The sequence below is a fragment of the Pseudophryne corroboree genome, chromosome 2 (assembly GCF_028390025.1).
Source record: "Pseudophryne corroboree isolate aPseCor3 chromosome 2, aPseCor3.hap2, whole genome shotgun sequence".
NCBI lineage: Eukaryota > Metazoa > Chordata > Amphibia > Anura > Myobatrachidae > Pseudophryne > Pseudophryne corroboree.
Window position 1 is genome coordinate 50556772 of NC_086445.1, and position 19776 is coordinate 50576547.

At 52.5% G+C, this 19776-nt stretch overlaps 1 protein-coding gene and 1 long non-coding RNA gene across 7 annotated transcripts in view; one reads left to right on the top strand and one right to left on the bottom strand.

Moving 5' to 3' along the window:
• The window catches only part of LOC134997472 (uncharacterized), a 59320-nt gene extending 58571 nt beyond the window's left edge, over window positions 1-749 (bottom strand). Inside the window, exon 1 of the long non-coding RNA XR_010199973.1 lies at window positions 608-749. This is a non-coding gene — a long non-coding RNA (uncharacterized LOC134997472). The remainder of the gene's footprint in view (window positions 1-607) is intronic.
• Window positions 1-19776, top strand: part of MYO7A (myosin VIIA) — a 310031-nt gene that overhangs the window by 121384 nt on the left and 168871 nt on the right. For 5 of the 6 annotated variants that reach the window (XM_063951274.1, XM_063951272.1, XM_063951275.1 and 2 more), the window contains 4 exons: window positions 6504-6688; window positions 10420-10541; window positions 10632-10774; window positions 19576-19689. In XM_063951274.1, the coding sequence (XP_063807344.1) occupies window positions 6504-6688; window positions 10420-10541; window positions 10632-10774; window positions 19576-19689 (564 nt within the window). Of the gene's footprint in view, window positions 1-6503; window positions 6689-10419; window positions 10542-10631; window positions 10775-19575; window positions 19690-19776 lie in introns of those variants that run through there. The other variant, XM_063951277.1, reaches the window with a different exon arrangement.

Consider the following 19776-nt stretch of genomic DNA (forward strand, 5'->3'; position numbering starts at 1 on the left):
GGTAGAGCACATTATACACACTGCGCCAGGTAGAGCACGTTATACACATTGCGCCAGGCAGAGCACATTATACACACTGCGCCAGCTAGAGCACATTATACACACTGCGCCAGGTAGAGCACATTATACACATTGCGCCAGGCAGAGCACATTATACACACTGCGCCAGGTAGAGCACATTATACACATTGCGCCAGGTAGAGCACGTTATACACATTGCGCCAGGCAGAGCACATTATACACACTGCGCCAGGTAGAGCACATTATACACACTGCGCCAGGTAGAGCACATTATACACACTGCGCCAGGTAGAGCACATTATACACATTGCGCCAGGTAGAGCACGTTATACACATTGCGCCAGGCAGAGCACATTATACACACTGCGCCAGGCAGAGCACATTATACACACTGCGCCAGGTAGAGCACGTTATACACATTGCGCCAGGCAGAGCACATTATACACACTGCGCCAGGTAGAGCACATTATACACACTCCCCCCCCTCCCCCCCAGTGTCACGGGAAACCTTCAGCAAGACCATCCACCACCACACTGGCAGCCTGCTGCAGCCTGGGCACAGGGGCAGATGTGGAGCGGTACTCACCATAGCGGCGGAGGGCGCTGTGCCTGGTGAGCGTAGCCAGTCTCTTGGTGCTGGAGGCGGCGGCGGAGCGTGCAGCGGGGAGGAGTTGGAGATGAGCGGGGCTCAGCGCTGCAGCACAGATTCATGTGCTGGCGGCGGAGCCCAGGTCAGCGGGGAGGAGGATTCAAAGCGGGCGGACTGACGGGAGACTACAGGAGGTGATGATTGGCTGGAGACTACAGCAGGTGATTGGTTGAGGAAACAGCCAGTCACCTCCTGCGTGCCGCTGACTGGCTGGCGCGATCATAGATTCAGATGATCGCGTCCAGCTGCTAAATGTGAGTCCCGGAGTATTTGCTGCTGCGGAGCGCGTCCCCATCAAAAGCGGGTAAAATACGCGCTATAGCGCATTTTTGCGATCACTGACAGCTCCTCGGTCCTCCCTCCACAGCAGCACCTGGCCTCTGTCCTCACCACTTGAGACTCCCCACCTCAGCAGCAGGCTGAGGCTCCTAAATTCCTAGGCCTTCTACCCTCCCTCACCCAGCAAAACACCGCTCACCAGACACTGACAGTGACCACCAGTAAAGAATGCAGGGCCAGGCCGTCTTCTTGCTTGCTGGCCTGGGCGTCCGGTCCGCAGTACCAGCGTGCCTCTTCTTTCTTGGTGTCTGCCCTGGCTGGGAGTACGCGCGATGTCCTGGACCCTCAGCAGCGGACGGCGCCGTGGTGTAACTCCAGGGGCTGGCGGGCGGTGCGCTGTGTCTGCGTAGGCTGGCGGTTTGCTGTCTCTCTGCAGTGGCGGCGGTGCGCTATCCCTCAGCGGCAGCGGGTCTGAATCCGGGAAGCGCCGCCTCCTGCTCGGCTCCAGTCCTCCGCACTGACTGCACTGCCACTGCATGTCACATTTCTCCAGGAGGAACACTGGCCTGCAGAGGCGGATTTAGACCTCATGGGGTCCTAAGCGAAATACCGATTTGGGGCCTCCCTACCTCAAACAATCCATAGCACTATATTTTTGTTCTGACTTATGCCCCCTTACATTACAGATGGAGTTCCGTCTGTGCCTGGGCCTATCACCACGTCGGGGGCGCGCACGTGTCCGTGACATGCACGCGCCCCATTCACTGGAATGAGAGCGTCTGCGTGCACTCCCGGCGGGGCTAAGCGGCGGCCAATCAGACAGAGAGTGCCCCATAGAGGTACTGTGCCCCACGGCGTGCGCGCGCCAAAAAAATGGGTGTGGACAATTTAAATGGGACGTGAAACACAGACATATGCCCCCAATAGTGCAGTGCCAGATCCACAATTGACCCCACAGTGCCAGGTATACAAATGCCCCCACAGTGCCAGATCCACAAATGCCCCCACAGTGCCATATCCACAATTGACCCCACAGTGCCAGGTATACAAATGCCCCCACAGTGCCAGATCCACAAATGCCCCCACAGTGCCAGATCCACAAATGCCCCCACAGTGCCATATCCACAAATGCCCCCACAGTGCCAGGTATACAAATGCCCCCACAGTGCCAGATCCACAATTGCCCCCACAGTGCCAGGTATACAAATGCCCCCACAGTGCCAGATTCACAAATGCCCCCACAGTGCCAGGTATACAAATGCCCCCACAGTGCCAGATCCACAAATGCCCCCCACAGTTCCAGATACACAAATGCCCCCACAGTGCCAGATCCACAAATGCCCCCACAGTGCCAGGTATACAAATGCCCCCACAGTGCCAGATCCACAATTGACCCCACAGTGCCAGGTATACAAATGCCCCCACAGTGCCAGATCCACAAATGCCCCCACAGTGCCATATCCACAATTGACCCCACAGTGCCAGGTATACAAATGCCCCCACAGTGCCAGATCCACAAATGCCCCCACAGTGCCAGATCCACAAATGCCCCCACAGTGCCATATCCACAAATGCCCCCACAGTGCCAGGTATACAAATGCCCCCACAGTGCCAGATCCACAATTGCCCCCACAGTGCCAGGTATACAAATGCCCCCACAGTGCCAGATTCACAAATGCCCCCACAGTGCCAGGTATACAAATGCCCCCACAGTGCCAGATCCACAAATGCCCCCCACAGTTCCAGATACACAAATGCCCCCACAGTGCCAGATCCACAAATGCCCCCACAGTGCCAGGTATACAAATGCCCCCACAGTGCCAGATCCACAATTGCCCCCACAGTGCCAGGTATACAAATGCCCCCACAGTGCCAGGTATACAAATGCCCCCACAGTGCCAGATCCACAATTGCCCCCACAGTGCCAGGAATACAAATGCCTCCACAGTGCCAGGTTAACAATTGCCCCCACAATGCCAGGTATACAAATGCCCCACAGTGCCAGCCAATTGCCCCCACAGTGCCAGGTATACAATTGCCCCCACAGCAGCCAGTGCTGCAGCTGCTTACCGCTGCTGCACTGCTGCTGCTCCTCCTCCGGGCTCCGGCTGTGAGGGACGGGTGAGTCAGGAGAGGAGAGCGCCCGCCAGCGCGGCTGTGTCTGGCGCGGCGGCGTATAGCGGACTTCGTTCAAACCAGCCGCCGGTTCGTGAGCCAATCAGAGCACGCGGACCGGCGGCTTCTGATTGGCTGCCGGTCCGCGAGCTCTGATTGGCTCACGAACCGGCGGCTGGTTTAAAGTCCGCTATACGCCGCCGCGCCAGACACAGCCGCGCTGGCGGGCGCTCTCCTCTCCTGACAGCTGAGACACGCTGCCGCCGGACTGAGCGGCAGCGTGTCTCAGTGACACAAGCGGGGGGCCCGCTTCGGGCCCCCTGACCCGGCGGGCCCTAGGCAACCACTTAGGTTGCCTAGTGGCAAATCCGCCACTGCTGGCCTGGAGCAGCTGACACTGGGGAGGGAGGGATTACAGTGGCTGAGTGACATCCCCAGCAGCCTCTTAATTGTATCGGGCAGGTGTGCGGCCGCCGGACATTATTTAACGGCGCAGCGCAGTTAAAAAACAAACAAGAACCAATTCCTAAATGACAGGGGGGGCACGTGCCTTGGTGCCCCCCCCCCCCTAAATCCGACACTGTATAAATCTTATGCACATATGGAGCGATGCCAAATTACGCCCTTTGTACCATATTAAGGGGAACATTTACTAAGCAGTGATAAGAGCGGAGAAGTGAGCCAGTGGAGAAATTTCCCCATCAACCAATCAGCAGCTCTGTATCATTTTATAGTATGCAAATTATAGATGTTACGTCAGTGCTGATTGGTTGCCATGGGTAACTACTCAACTGGCTCCCTTCTCCGCTCTTATCAATGCTTAGTAAATGTACCCCTAAGTCCCCGCTTAATGCCCCTAACACCATATTATGCCCCCACAGTTATGCACGTCACCATTTTATGCCCCACACAGTAATGACCTTGTCACCATATTATTCTCACACATATTATGCCCAGTACCTGCTCGTTGTCTTGGGTTCTGCTCATTGTCAGGGGTTCTGTTCATTGTCAGGGGTTCTGTTCATTGTCAGGGTTTCTGCTCTTTGTCAGGGGTTCTGCTCATTGTCAGGGGTTCTGCTCATTGTCAGGGGTTCTGCTCATTGTCAGGGGTTCTGCTCATTGTCAGGGTTTCTGCTCTTTGTCAGGGGTTCTGCTCATTGTCAGGGGTTCTGCTCATTGTCAGGGTTTCTGCTCTTTGTCAGGGTTTTGTGCTCTTTGTCAGGGGTTCTGCTCTTTGTCAGGGGTTCTGTTCATTGTCAGGGTTTCTGCTCTTTGTCAGGGTCAGGGGTTCTGCTCATTGTCAGGGGTTCTGCTCATTGTCAGGGGTTCTGCTCATTGTCAGGGGTTCTGCTCATTGTCAGGGTTTCTGCTCATTGTCAGGGGTTCTGCTCATTGTCAGGGGTTCTGTTCATTGTCAGGGTTTCTGCTCTTTGTCAGGGTTTTGTGCTCTTTGTCAGGGTTTTGTGCTCTTTGTCAGGGTTTCTGCTCTTTGTCAGGGGTTCTGCTCATTGTCAGGGGTTCTGCTCATTGTCAGGGTTTCTGCTCTTTGTCAGGGTTTTTGTGCTCTTTGTCAGGGGTTCTGCTCTTTGTCAGGGGTTCTGTTCATTGTCAGGGTTTCTGCTCTTTGTCAGGGTCAGGGGTTCTGCTCATTGTCAGGGGTTCTGCTCATTGTCAGGGGTTCTGCTCATTGTCAGGGTTTCTGCTCATTGTCAGGGTTTCTGCTCTTTGTCAGGGGTTCTGCTCATTGTCAGGGGTTCTGCTCTTTGTCAGGGTTTTGTGCTCTTTGTCAGGGTTTTGTGCTCTTTGTCAGGGGTTCTGCTCTTTGTCAGGGGTTCTGTTCATTGTCAGGGTTTCTGCTCTTTGTCAGGGTCAGGGGTTCTGCTCATTGTCAAGGGTTCTGCTCGTTGTCAGGGGTTCTGTTCATTGTCACGGTTTCTGCTCTTTGTCCGGGTTTCTGCTCTTTGTCAGGGGTTCTGCTCATTGTCAGGGGTTCTGCTCATTGTCAGGGTTTCTGCTCTTTGTCAGGGGTTCTGCTCATTGTCAGGGGTTCTGCTCATTGTCAGGGGTTCTGTTCATTGTCAGGGTTTCAGCTCTTTGTCAGGGTTTTGTGCTCTTTGTCAGGGTTTTGTGCTCTTTGTCAGGGTTTCTGCTCTTTGTCAGGGTCAGGGGTTCTGCTCATTGTCAAGGGTTCTGCTCATTGTCAGGGGTTCTGTTCATTGTCACGGTTTCTGCTCTTTGTCCGGGTTTCTGCTCTTTGTCAGGGGTTCTGCTCATTGTCAGGCCTCCTCCAGTATCTTTAATAACTGTCTTCTCTGAGGCGGTGGCCATTTTAGGAGGGATGTTTTCAATAGATTGCTGTGGGCGGACGGGCACCGATGGGAACGAATGGAGGTGGGGTAAGGAGGTGGGCGGACGACGGAATGAGTGGCCTGGGTCCTCCTCTCTCTATCAGAGATACCAGGCCCGGGACAGCTGTGCCCTGAGTACCCCCCTGATGGCGGCCCTGTGTGTGCGACTAAGTCACATTTCTGTATAGAAAAGATTCCGATACGAGCGCCATGTAACTTCCTCCCACCACTTTCGGCTTTGTATATAGGTTGTACCAATTCCTTGACAACAAAACTCTAGCAAAGTAATCTAGCATCTCTGATACACTGTGAGCGGCTTTTTACGCAGCTACGATGCGACTAAGATGCAATATTCAGGGATAAGGGGGGTAATTCAGACCTGATCATAGCAACAAATTTGTTAGCAATTGGGCAAAACCACGTGCACTGCAGGTGTGGCAGATGTAACATGTGCAGAGAGAGTTAGATTTGGGTGGGGTCAGTTCAAACTGAAATCTAAATTGCAGTGTAAAAATAAAGCAGCCAGTATTTACCCTGCGCAGAAACAATATAACCCACACAAATCTAACTCTCTCTGCACATGTTACATCTGCCCCACCTGCACTGCACATGGTTTTGCCTAACTGCTAACAAATTTGCTGCTACGATCAGATCTGAATTACCCCCAAGGATTGCTGCGCTTCCAGTTTCAGAAGGGCAGATGTATTAAGCCTGGAGAAGGCATAAAGAAGTGATAAACCAGTGATAAGTGCACAGTGATAACTCACCAGCCAATCAGCTCCAATATGTAAATTGACAGTTATGATCTGATTGGCTGGTGCGTTATCACCTTGCACTTATCACTTCTTTATGCCTTCTCCAGGCTTAATACATCTGCCCCAGAGTGTCTAAGTCGCGCCTAGCATCTTGCACCATACGGTGTAAAGACGTTAAGTGTATGAAGACACATTTGTATAAAGGACAATATAAAGAACCACATTTCAGAACGTGAATTACTCTTATTTACTGACTTACTGAACTAAACCCAAATCAGAGCGTTAAATAAACTGATACGTGACACAGGTTTCCTGTCCCGCATATTTCTCTTCCAGACGTACACCGGATCAATTTTAGTTGCGGTGAACCCTTACCAGCTACTACCCATCTACACCCCGGACCAGATTCGCCTGTACACCAACAAGAAGATCGGAGAAATGCCGCCTCACATCTTTGCCATAGCCGACAACTGCTACTTCAACATGCAGCGAAACAGTAAGGACCAGTGCTGTATCATTAGGTGAGCTTCCCCCCCTAGGGGTAGTATAAACCAATGTCATGGCACAGTATATACAACAACACTATTAAGTCCCACTGTGATGCCAAAGGGAAAATCAAGGGCAATCCCACCTGGACGGTTTATATCTTTTCCTTAAATAGCAGTTTAGCACCTTTTAAGCATCATCCCATCATCAGCCATGTCCTTCTACAAATCATTATTACCTTTTCAAAATCTCTCTGGACTGGAGTATGGCTGCCAGTTACTCAGGGGCTCACAACTATCTTTATGTCATGCGTCAGCAGAGGTGGGAGGAGAAGGAGGAGGAGGAGGAGGGATTTACATCACACAGACCAGACGGGCCATCCCAAAGCTCTTTTGCTTACTGCATCATGTCATCTGCCATCCACGGGGGTCATTCCGAGTTGTTTGCTAGCTGCTTTCGTTCACTGTGCAGCGATCAGGCAAAAAAAATGGCACTTCTGCACATGCGGCGCAATGCGCACGCGCGTCTTACCATTGCAACGAACTATGTAGTTTCACACAAGGTCTAGCAAAGCATTTCAGTCGCACTGCTGGCCGCAGAGTGATTGACCGGAAGAGGGCGTTACTGGGTGTCAACTGGCCGTTTTCAGGGAGTGTTTGGAAAAACGCAGGCGTGCCAGGAAAAACACAGGCGTGGCTGGGTGAACGCAGGACGTGTTCGTGACGTCAAAACAGGAACGAATTAGTCTGAAGTGATCGCAAGCGCTGAGTAGGTCTGGAGCTACTCTGAAACTGCACAAAAATATTTTGTAGCCGCTCTGCGATCCTTTCGTTCGCACTTCTGCTAAGCTAAAATACACTCCCAGTGGGCGGCGGCATAGCGTTTGCACGGCTACTAAAAACTGCTAGCGAGCGATCAACTCGGAATGACCACCCATGTAACTGTGGTTGCCACGGTAGTCACACATACCTCCCAACTTTGTCCTGTCGGTAAGAGGGACACTCTCGCGGGGGCGTGGCCTAGGAAAGGGGGCGTGGCTTTGCGAAGGACCCGCGATCGCGAGCCACGTCCCCGTTTACGTCACTGAGGGGGCATGCCCAGCGCTCTGTGAACCGCTGGCATGCCCCCTCTCCCTCTGTCTGCACTGAATAGACGCTGTGCGCATGCGCACAGCGTCTATTCACCGCTGCTCTGCTAAGCAGGGCAGCGAGAGACAGACACTCCCAACTGCCCCCCCCCCCCCCTCCGCGGGACACTGCGGCCTGCGGGTGGGACAGCGGGACAGTCCCCAAAAAACGGGACTGTCCCGCGAAAATTGGGACAGTTGGGAGGTATGGTCATATAATACTGTACAAAATCATACATGCATATAGCATTAGACATATTTATGATTGTAAGAAGCCAGTGACACCACAACTGGGTCATTTGTGAGACACATATGAATAATACATCTTGTATAAAAAAAAGAAAATAAGAGAAAGTGTCCAGTACATTTGGTCAGTAGGAATGAACTGGGATATCTCTAGGGATGGAAAAAGCCCAGATCAGAGCTCCTGTCTCTCACTGTAAGAATCCAAGGAATTTGTCACATGTTTAAGTTAACATTGTAATAATTTGGTGACTGTTTTATCATGTGGATCCTGAAGTTTGGATACAGCAGTGGAATTAATGCAGAGGTGGAGACTATTGGGCCTAAGGGTGTAGTACTGCTGAGACCGCCGGTCAGCTTACCGACGCCGGGATCCCGGCAGCATACCGACGCCGGTATCCCGGCGGGGAGGCGCGAGTGCAGCAAGCCCCTTGCGGGCTCGCCACGGGTTCTATTCCCACTCTATGGGTGTCGTGGACACCCACAAGTGGAAATAGTCCCTGTTGGTCGGCATGCCGACCGTCGGGATAGTGACCCGTCCGGCTGATGGAGGAGGTCATGTGACTGTCGGTCAGCTGACCGGCGGTCACATGAATACCACCCGGGCCTAATACAGACCTGATCATTGTTGTGCGAAATCGCACAGAGGATGATTATCGAATGACGGTGCATGCATACGGATCGTAATGCGCAGACGCGAGGCCAAACTGCGAATAAATACTGCGTCTTTTTCGATCGCTAGCCAAACGCAGGCTGATTGACAGGACGCGGACGTTTGGGGATGGTAATAGGCCGTTTTCTGGGTGTGTCAGGAAAAACGCAGGCGTTCCTAAGCATTTTCAGGGAGGGTGTGTGACGTTAACTCCGGCTCCGATCAGCCTGATTGTATCGCACAGGAGGAGTAAGTCCTGGGCTGCGCACAGACTGGAAAAATCATTAGATGGTGAGTGATTTGCGAACGGATTTGCATCTGACCGGGGTTTGCAAAGCTTTTCACACGGCGTACGCAGACTTGCACGTGGCGGATTCTCACTCTGGATGGCGACTATCCGATCGCAAATCTCTGCAAAAAGGTAAAAGCTGCAGGATGCGTCTTAAGTAAAAAGAAGCCCACTGCCGGCTTCTGTGATCCACTGCTGCGTCGGAAGATGCAGCCGTCGGATCCTATGCATGCACATCGGAAATCTGAGTTACCCTGAGGTTCCTCAGAATGTCCGGCCAAATCACGCTGCTGTAGCCAGTAAAGCTGCGTCCAAAAGCACAACCGCTGGCTTCGGCGCGCCCAGTAAACGAGGCTGACATGCCTACGTTTCTGGTACGCTCCCCGTCGCCGCTCACCATACGTCAGCAGCAGCTCAGTCAGGTTGCAGCTTTTGGGGCATTACCAGCGACACCGCAGAACAGATCTGCACGTGCGGAGTGCGCAGAATAAAATACATTGGATATTGAATATACGTAAATCTCTGAACCAGGCCCAGTTTCGCAGTTCAACTAAAAAAAACAACAACTTACAATTATTTAAACAGTGCATAAAGAAGTTAAAAACATTTATTTGATTGCAAATAATGAAGATCAGATACTGGGGTCTATTCATGGAGCAGAGAAAAGCCGTGTACATTGTCCAGGGTCATAGGACAGGTTTCAGCCAAGAAAAGCTGCGTTTGCAGAACAGATGTTTCATTATAAACTATTGGTTTCAGTGGCAAACGCAGGATTTGCATGGGGGGGGGGGTTCCAGAACTGGGTGGAGCCAAGCACGGGGGTGGGGACTGAGGTGACCCAGTATATGCTGGGTCCGTAAAACTAGTGTGTCTGTGTGTGTGTATATACTGTGTATATATATATATATATATATATATATAGATATAGATATATATATCTACACATATATATACATATCTACACATATATATACATATCTACACCTATATATATAGATATCATACAGTACACGTATATATACGCATGTATATATATCATATGTGTGCGTGTGTTTATATGTATGTATGTATATATACATGGGTATATATGTATGCACATGGATATATATGTACTATAATTAGTAAGTAAACTTTTATTAAGCACCTACAAGTGCCACGAGGAAGACAGCAGGCTGCAGAGGACGCTAGACCGCCATTAATAATACTCATGCAGCAAAATATATATATATATATATATATATATATATTTATTTTTTGGTGGAGGGGGGTTTCTGGATGCTCAGAACCAACCCCCCCCCCCCCTGCGTGCGCCACTGGGTTTATCACTAACGCATAAGTAGACGCCTCTAACATTGATAATAGTTGGGGGGGGGGTGTTATATCCTTTGTTTTGTTCTATTTTGATATGATTTTCAGTGCCGTTGCGATGTGTAATAAAGTCTGCCATCTGTTGCAGCGGCGAGTCTGGCGCAGGTAAGACGGAAAGCACCAAGTTAATCCTGCAGTTCCTGGCAGCGATCAGCGGGCAGCATTCGTGGATAGAGCAGCAAGTACTGGAAGCCAATCCTATCTTAGAAGGTAAGGTTTTACTGTATGATACTGTCCAATATCTGATACATGGCGCCCGTTGCCGTCTCTCTGGCATTGATCTGCACTTTGCGCTTCCAGCTTTCGGCAACGCCAAGACCATTCGCAACGACAACTCCAGCCGGTTTGGAAAATACATCGATATACATTTCAACAAGAAAGGGGCCATCGAAGGGGCCAAGATCGAGCAGTACCTGCTGGAGAAGTCTCGTGTCTGCAGACAGGTGCAGAGATGTTACCCACGGTCGCTGATCTGTACACACAAAGCACCGACAGTTTGCGCAGCAGTCTGCAATCTGAAAAGACCCAAAGGATCAGACTCAGGGCCTGACTGAGCAGTGGAAGCAGCGGCGATGTTGCGTGCATGTGTGCGGATTGCCTGCGCACAGAGACGCAGCACAGAGTCGGACGAATGGCAGAGAGGGCGGCTGGTGACGCACTGACAGTGACGTCACCGACATAGCACCTCAGCCGGGGTAGGCAGAGGTTTAGCTAGGGTCGGAGGGCTGTACCCTGTAAAGCTACGGTGCTCTGGGTGACGGCCCAGTCGGCCCATGACTTGTGCCGACCCCTGGTCGCAGATGTAATAAAGGGCTGATTCTGAGTCACCCTTTGCTGCGGCCGCTTTAGCGTATTTTGCCGCAGTGAATATATGCTGATGCCGGTATCAGTCCTTCCCCTGGTGTACAAGCTGCGTCACAATGTGCAAGAAATGAGACACCCACTTTGAGCTCCTTTGGTCACTAAAATAACACTTGGTGCGTCCTTAAGACTCCACCATCGGTCACACAATCAACACTTGCACCAGTCCTATGGTACTGTAGGTGGATATTTTCCGTCTGAGTACAGCCTCTAGTGTGATCGATTAAGCGTCTGTGTAAGCAACCACTATCAGCGACCCGACTGCGACCAGGGCCGGACTGGGACTAAAAATAGGCCCTGGCATTTTTGAAGCACACAGGCCCACCTCTGTGACTCCTCCCCTTACTATTCCTGACTCCTCCCACTTATTAGTCTATGCTCTTACAAATATAATTAATATTCTAACAACATACAAGCGTACATCATTCTCTATTAAAATACACACAACTAGTGGTTGATGTGGAAATTTTTAAGTGGGGGTATGGAAATGTGAACTTTGTAATTAAGCGCGCACCGAAGGCGCGCGCGCTCCAGAAAAGGGGGCATGGCCACTCAAAAGGGGGCATGGCCTTCAGTGTAGTTTACCACACCATACACCCCTTATACGCATTATGCACCACAATAGTAGGACCCCTTATACTATCTAGTACTGGTGCCTCTTTCACGTTATAACACACAGTATGAGCCAAAATTCACATTATAGCACCCGGTATGAGCCGAAATTTACATTATAGCACCCGGTATGAGCCGAAATTCACATTATAGCACCCGGTATGAGCCGAAATTTACATAATAGCACACGGTATGAGCCGAAATTTACATTATATGCCCCCAATAGTGCAGTGCCAGATCCACAATTGCCCCCACAGTGCCAGGTATACAAATGTCTCCACAGTGCCAGGTATACAAATACCCCCACAGTGCCAGGTATACAAATGCCCCCACAGTGCCAGGTATACAAATACCCCCACAGTGCCAGGTATACAAATGCCCCCACAGTGCCATGTATATAAATGCCCCCACAGTGCCAGGTATACAAATGCCCCCACAGTGCCAGGTATACAAATACCCCCACAGTGCCAGGTATACAAATGCCCCACAGTGCCAGGTATACAATTGCCCCCACAGTGCCAGGTATACAAATACCCCCACAGTGCCAGGTATACAAATGCCCCCACAGTGCCATGTATATAAATGCCCCCACAGTGCCAGGTATACAAATGCCCCCACAGTGCCAGGTATACAAATACCCCCACAGTGCCAGGTATACAAATGCCCCACAGTGCCAGGTATACAATTGCCCCCACAGTGCCAGGTATACAAATACCCCCACAGTGCCAGGTATACAAATGCCCCCACAGTGCCATGTATATAAATGCCCCCACAGTGCCAGGTATACAAATACCCCCACAGTGCCAGGTATACAAATGCCCCCACAGTGCCAGGTAAACAATTGCCCCCATAGTGCCAGGTATACAAATGCCCCACAGTGCCAGGTATACAATTGCCCCCACAGCAGCCAGTGCTGCAGCTGCTTACCGCTGCTGCACTGCTGCTGCTGCTTCTCCTCCGGGCTCCGGCTGTGAGGGACGGGCGAGTCAGGAGAGGAGAGCGCCCGCCAGCGCGGCTGTGTCTGGTACGGCGGCGTATAGCGGACTTCGTTCAAACCAGCCGCCGGTTCGTGAGCCAATCAGAGCTCGCGGACCGGCGGCTTCTGATTGGCTGCCGGTCCGCGAGCTCTGATTGGCTCACGAACCGGCGGCTGGTTTGAAGTCCGCTATACGCCGCCGTGCCAGACACAGCCGCGCTCGCGGGCGCTCTCCTCTCCTGACAGGTGAGACACGCTGCCGCCGGACTGAGCGGCAGCGTGTATCAGTGAGCGCTGGACCGGCCCACGTGGCCATCGGCCCTTCTGGCATTTGCCAGATGGCCAGTCCGGCCCTGCCTACGACACACCCATAGCAAGCCCATAAGGTGGACTGGCTCCCGCCTGTCTGAATAACCATCTCCCAGTCACCGCCCAGGAAGTGCCCGGCACATTTCCAGTCATAGATGTGCCCGGCACATTTCCAGTCATAGGTGTGCCCTGCACATTTCCAGTCATAGACGTGCCCTGCACATTTCCAGTCATAGGCCTGCCCGGCACATTTCCAGTCATAGGCGTGCCCTGCACATTTCCAGTCATAGATGTGCCCGGCACATTTCCAGTCATAGACGTGCCCTGCACATTTCCAGTTATAGGCGTGCCCGGAACATTTCCAGTCAGCGACGTGCCCTGCACATTTCCAGTCATAGGCGTGCCCGGAACATTTCCAGTCATAGGCCTGCCCAGCACATTTCCAGTCATAGACGTGCCCTGCACATTTCCAGTCATAGGCAGGGCCGGCAACAGAAATCTTGGGGCCCGGTACACTGATATCCCTGTGGGCCCCCCCGATATACAAATATAGGGGCGTGACCACAGAGCTCCTTTTACACATTACGTCAGGCAGAGTCTCCCTTTTTACACATTACAGCAGCAGAGTCCCATTTTTTACACATTATGGCAGCAGAATCCCCTTTTTTACACATTAGGCAGGCAGAGTCCCCCATTTTTACACATTATGGCAGGCAGTCCCCATTTTTACACATTATGGGAGGGGGAGAGAGTTATACTCACCTGTAACGAGCCAGCATGCCCCACCATAATGGCCATCCCTACCTTTTCTCGCCCTGCAATCTTCGCTCTTACCTACAGTAATACCAGGTTTACAGGACAGATGTAATGCATGCACATGCATCCATGATATGTGCCTGCACGCAGCCCATCCCAAACCCAAAGCCCCAAACTCCTGCTGGAGAGCCGAGTGCCCCTGCAATGCAGACACTTGACTTACCAGACACAGCCGCCAGCGCCGTGAATCAACGAGGCTCAGCCTCCGAGTGACCAGCTTGATGCACCCCGCCGCAACAAGCTGCCAGCAGTCCCGCAATCCTGCTCCTGCCTGCCTGCTCACGCTCCTCACAGCAGAGACAGGGCGGGCGGGGATGACTGGGAGAGGAGGGGAGGTCCGGAGGTAGCGTTGTATGACAGCTGACCTGGGACTGGGCTTGGGGATGCTAAGTGGTGACCACAGATCATGGGGGTGGAGGAGCTGAAAAATAATGTCAGTTATTGATTACTTTTAACTGCACAGCGGGCGGCCCGCAGCTGGCGCAATGCCGCAATATATATAATTATTTAGATCTGTTACATGCTGCCGCCGCTCAGGGGCGGATCCAGAAGAAAATGATAGGGGGGGCACCATGGAAGGGGCAAGTACATCTGCGTGCGGCTTCGGTGCATGGTGCAGTGTGCAGGGGCAGCGTTTGAGGGACAGGGGGCAGCGTGTGAAGGTCAAGGTGCAGGGGGAAATGTGTGTGGTGCTGGGTACAGGGGGCAGTGTGTGAGGGGCAGGGGGCAGCGTAATAATGCCCACAGTAGTAGCACCCCGTAATACACATAATGCCCACAGTTGTAGCGCTCATTATGCAATGTCCATTGTACTGGTAGTGCCCCTTATACAGACCCCATAGTAGTGGTGCCCCTTATGCAATGCCCGTATTGCCCCCAGTAGTAATGTTGCCTGTAGTAATGCCCCCAGTCATTTAGCACCCTAGTAGTTATGCCCCCAGTGGTAATGCCCCTGCAGTTATGACCCCAGTAGTTTACCCCCCCTTTAGTTTAGCCTCCCAGTAGTAATGCCCCCAGTAGTTTGCCTGCTTGTAGTTTAGCCACCAATAGTAATGCCCCCCTGTAGTTTGCACCATTGTAGTTATGCCCCCCTTGTAGTTTAGCCCCCAGTAGTAATGCCCCCAGTAGTTTGGCCCCTGTAGTTATCGCCCAGTAGTTTGGCCTCCCTGTAGTTTAGCCCCCAAGTAGTAATGCCCCTGTAGTTACGCCGCCAGTAGTAATGCCCCTGTAGTTACGCCGCCAGTAGTAATGCCCCTGTAGTTACGCCGCCAGTAGTAATGCCCCTGTAGTTACGCCGCCAGTAGTAATGCCCCTGTAGTTACGCCGCCAGTAGTAATGCCCCTGTAGTTACGCCGCCAGTAGTAATGCCCTCCTGCAGTATGCCCCCAGTAGTTAGCCCTTTGTAGTTTGCCCCCTTGTAGCTTACCCCCAGTGGTTTGCCCCAGTAATAATGTCCCCCAGTAGTTTGCCCCCAGTAGATGCCCCCCAGTAATAATGTCCCCCAGCAGTTTGCCCCCAGTAAAAATATCCCCCAGTAATAATGCCCCCAGTAATAATGCCCCAATAGATGACTCCCCCCCAGTAGTAATGCCCCCCAGTAATAATGCCCCCAGTAGTAATGCCCCAATAGATGACTCCCCCCCAGTGGTAATGCCCCCCGGTAATAATGCCCCCAGTAGTAATGCCCCAATAGATGACTCCCCCCCAGTAGTAATGCCCCCCAGTAATAATGCCCCCAGTAGTAATGCCCCAATAGATGACTCCCCCCCAGTGGTAATGCCCCCCAGTAATAATGCCCCCAGTAGTAATGCCCCAATAGATGACTCCCCCCCCATTAGTAATGCCCCCCAGTAATAATGCCCCCAGTAGTAATGCCCCAATAGATGACTCCCCCCCAGTAGTAATGCCCCCCAGTAATAATGCCCCAAGTAGTAATGCCCCAATAGATGACTCCCCCCTAGTAGCAATGCACCCCAGTAATAATGCCCCCAGTAGTAATGCCCCCCCCAGCAGTAATGCCCCTTGCTGCTGCCCCCTCGTCAGTAGTAATGTCCCCCGTAAATTGCCCCCAGTAGGTGCCCCCGCTGCACTAAGAAAGATTAAAAAAAAAGGACATACTTACCGATCCCCGTTCCCGCTTCCAGACATCCTCCTGGCGTCCTCTCCTCAGCACTATGAGAGAGACGTCATGACTGACGTCTCTCCCATAGCGCACGCAGCACACAGTGACGGCGCCGGAGGCAGGAGCTCAGTACTGAGCTCCTGCTCCGGCTGCCGCTGTGCAGCGAGACGGGCGCCCGCTGGTAACACAATCTCAGCGGGCGCCCGTTATTTTCCTGTGCGGCGGCGCGGGGACGGACGACGGAGGGAGAACGGACAGGGGGGCCACTGCCGCCGCTGGACCTTGGGGCCCCTCACAACGTCGGGGCCCGGGACGGCTGTCCCCTTTGACCCCCCCTGTTGCCGGGCCTGGTCATAGGCCTGCCCGGCACATTTCCAGTCATAGGCGTGCCCTGCACATTTCCAGTCATAGATGTGCCCGGCACATTTCCAGTCATAGACGTGCCCTGCACATTTCCAGTCATAGGCGTGCCCTGCACATTTCCAGTCATAAGCCTGCCCGACACATTTCCAGTCATAGGCTTGCCCAGCACATTTCCAATCATAGGCGTGCGCGGCACATTTCCAGTCATAGACGTGCCCGGCACATTTCCAGTCATAGGCATGCCCGGCACATTTCCAGTCAGCGGCGTGCCCTGCACATTTCCAGTCAGCGGCGTGCCCTGCACATTTCCAGTCATAGGCGTGCCCGGCACATTTCCAGTCATAGGCGTGCCCGTCACATTTCCAGTCATACACGTGCCCTCCACATTTCCAGTCATACGCATGCCCGGCACATTTCCAGTCAGAGGCGTGCCCTGCACATTTCCAGTCATAGGCGTGCCCTGCACATTTCCAGTCATAGGCGTGCCCAACACATTTCCAGTCATAGGCGTGCCCAGCACATTTCCAGTCAGCGGCATGCCCGGCTCATTTCCAGTCATAGGCGTTTCTGGCACATTTCCAGTCATGGGCGTGGCCAGCACATTTCCAGTCATAGGTGTGCCCAGCACATTTCCAGTCATAGGCGTGTCCGGCACATTTCCAGTCATAGGCGTGCCCTGCACATTTCCAGTCAGAGGCGTGCCCTGCACATTTCCAGTCATAGGCGTGTACGGCACATTTCCAGTCATAGGCGTGTCCGGCACATTTCCAGTCATAGGCGTGCCCGGCACATTTCCAGTCATAGGCGTGCCCTGCACATTTCCAGTCATAGGCGTGCCCTGCACATTTCCAGTCATAAGCCTGCCCGGCACATTTCCAGTCATAGGCTTGCCCAGCACATTTCCAGTCATAGGCGTGCCCTGCACATTTCCAGTCATAGGCGTGCGCGGCACATTTCCAGTCATAGACGTGCCCGGCACATTTACAGTCATAGGCGTGCCCTCCACATTTCCAGTCAGCGGCGTGCCCTGCACATTTCCAGTCATAGATGTGCCCGGCACATTTCCAGTCATAGACGTGCCCTGCACATTTCCAGTCATAGGCGTGCCCTGCACATTTCCAGTCATAAGCCTGCCCGACACATTTCCAGTCATAGGCTTGCCCAGCACATTTCCAATCATAGGCGTGCGCGGCACATTTCCAGTCATAGACGTGCCCGGCACATTTCCAGTCATAGGCATGCCCGGCACATTTCCAGTCAGCGGCGTGCCCTGCACATTTCCAGTCAGCGGCGTGCCCTGCACATTTCCAGTCATAGGCGTGCCCGGCACATTTCCAGTCATAGGCGTGCCCGTCACATTTCCAGTCATACACGTGCCCTCCACATTTCCAGTCATACGCATGCCCGGCACATTTCCAGTCAGAGGCGTGCCCTGCACATTTCCAGTCATAGGCGTGCCCTGCACATTTCCAGTCATAGGCGTGCCCAACACATTTCCAGTCATAGGCGTGCCCAGCACATTTCCAGTCAGCGGCATGCCCGGCTCATTTCCAGTCATAGGCGTTTCTGGCACATTTCCAGTCATGGGCGTGGCCAGCACATTTCCAGTCATAGGTGTGCCCAGCACATTTCCAGTCATAGGCGTGTCCGGCACATTTCCAGTCATAGGCGTGCCCTGCACATTTCCAGTCAGAGGCGTGCCCTGCACATTTCCAGTCATAGGCGTGTACGGCACATTTCCAGTCATAGGCGTGTCCGGCACATTTCCAGTCATAGGCGTGCCCGGCACATTTCCAGTCATAGGCGTGCCCTGCACATTTCCAGTCATAGGCGTGCCCTGCACATTTCCAGTCATAAGCCTGCCCGGCACATTTCCAGTCATAGGCTTGCCCAGCACATTTCCAGTCATAGGCGTGCCCTGCACATTTCCAGTCATAGGCGTGCGCGGCACATTTCCAGTCATAGACGTGCCCGGCACATTTACAGTCATAGGCGTGCCCTCCACATTTCCAGTCAGCGGCGTGCCCTGCACATTTCCAGTCAGCGGCGTGCCCTGCACATTTTCAGTCATAGGCGTGCCCGGCACATTTCCAGTCATAGGCGTGCCCGTCACATTTCCAGTCATACACGTGCCCTCCACATTTCCAGTCATACGCGTGCCCTGCACATTTCCAGTCATAGGCGTGCCCACCACATTTCCAGTCATAGGCGTGCCCAGCACATTTCCAGTCATAGGTGTGCCTAGCACATTTCCAGTCATAGGCGTGTCCGGCACATTTCCAGTCATAGGCGTGCCCGGCACATTTCCAGTCATAGGTGTGTCCGGCACATTTCCAGTCATAGGCGTGCCCGGCACATTTCCATTCATAGGTGTGTCCGGCACATTTCCAAACATAGGCGTGCCCTCCACATTTCCAGTCCATTTCTGACGGTATCCGGTCTTTAGGTCGACCACACTTAGGTTGACAGTCATTAGGTTGACCACTATTGGTTGACATGCATTAGGTCGACATGATTTCTAGGTCGAAATGGTCACTAGGTCGACATGTACCAGGTCGACATGACAAAAGGTTGACATGCGTTTTTCACAATTTTATTTTATTTTTTACCTTTTTCATACTTTTCGATCCACGTGGACTACAATTGGGAATGGTAGGATGGCGAGCAAAGCGACTCTATGAACCACACCCATTTCTGACACTGTGCATCTCAGTCACACCCATTTCTGACACTGTGCATCTCAGTCACACCCATTTCTGACACTGTGCATGTGCCGTACCAGTTATTAGAGATTTGCGCAGTAACAAATAGTCGCGTAACTCCATAAACTTTGACACCGCAAACCATGCCCCAAATCTGCATATGGACGTAGGCGCTTGCTCTGTTTCTGGGCATGTGCCGGCCAATGTGTGTATTTTACGTGAAACAAACAGACGTATGAACAACTGGCCTTCATATCCTTTGTGCGTTATAAAGGAGGTTCGTTTTGGGTGGAATGTTAGGGGTAGGGTAGGGATAGGCTCTGGATTAGTTTAGTCTTTTAGATCCCTTAGCCAGACCCTCACCCTGACCCTTATGATATTATAAGATATGATTACTTAAATTACAGGCAGCTCTGCAATATATATAGAAACCTTACTATGGACATCTAGGCGTGTTGTGTAATTACCATGACTGTTTCTCAGGCTCAGGATGAGCGGAACTACCACGTCTTCTACTGTATGCTGAAAGGGATGTCTGCGGACCAGAAGAAGAAGTTGGGACTGGGCAAAGCCACCGACTACAACTACCTCTGTATGGTGAGTGTGACAGGAAGCTCCCTGTACTTCCATAGCTTCATAGGGGGCACTAATCCCTTCCCTGTGGTCACGTGTGGAATGTGCAGT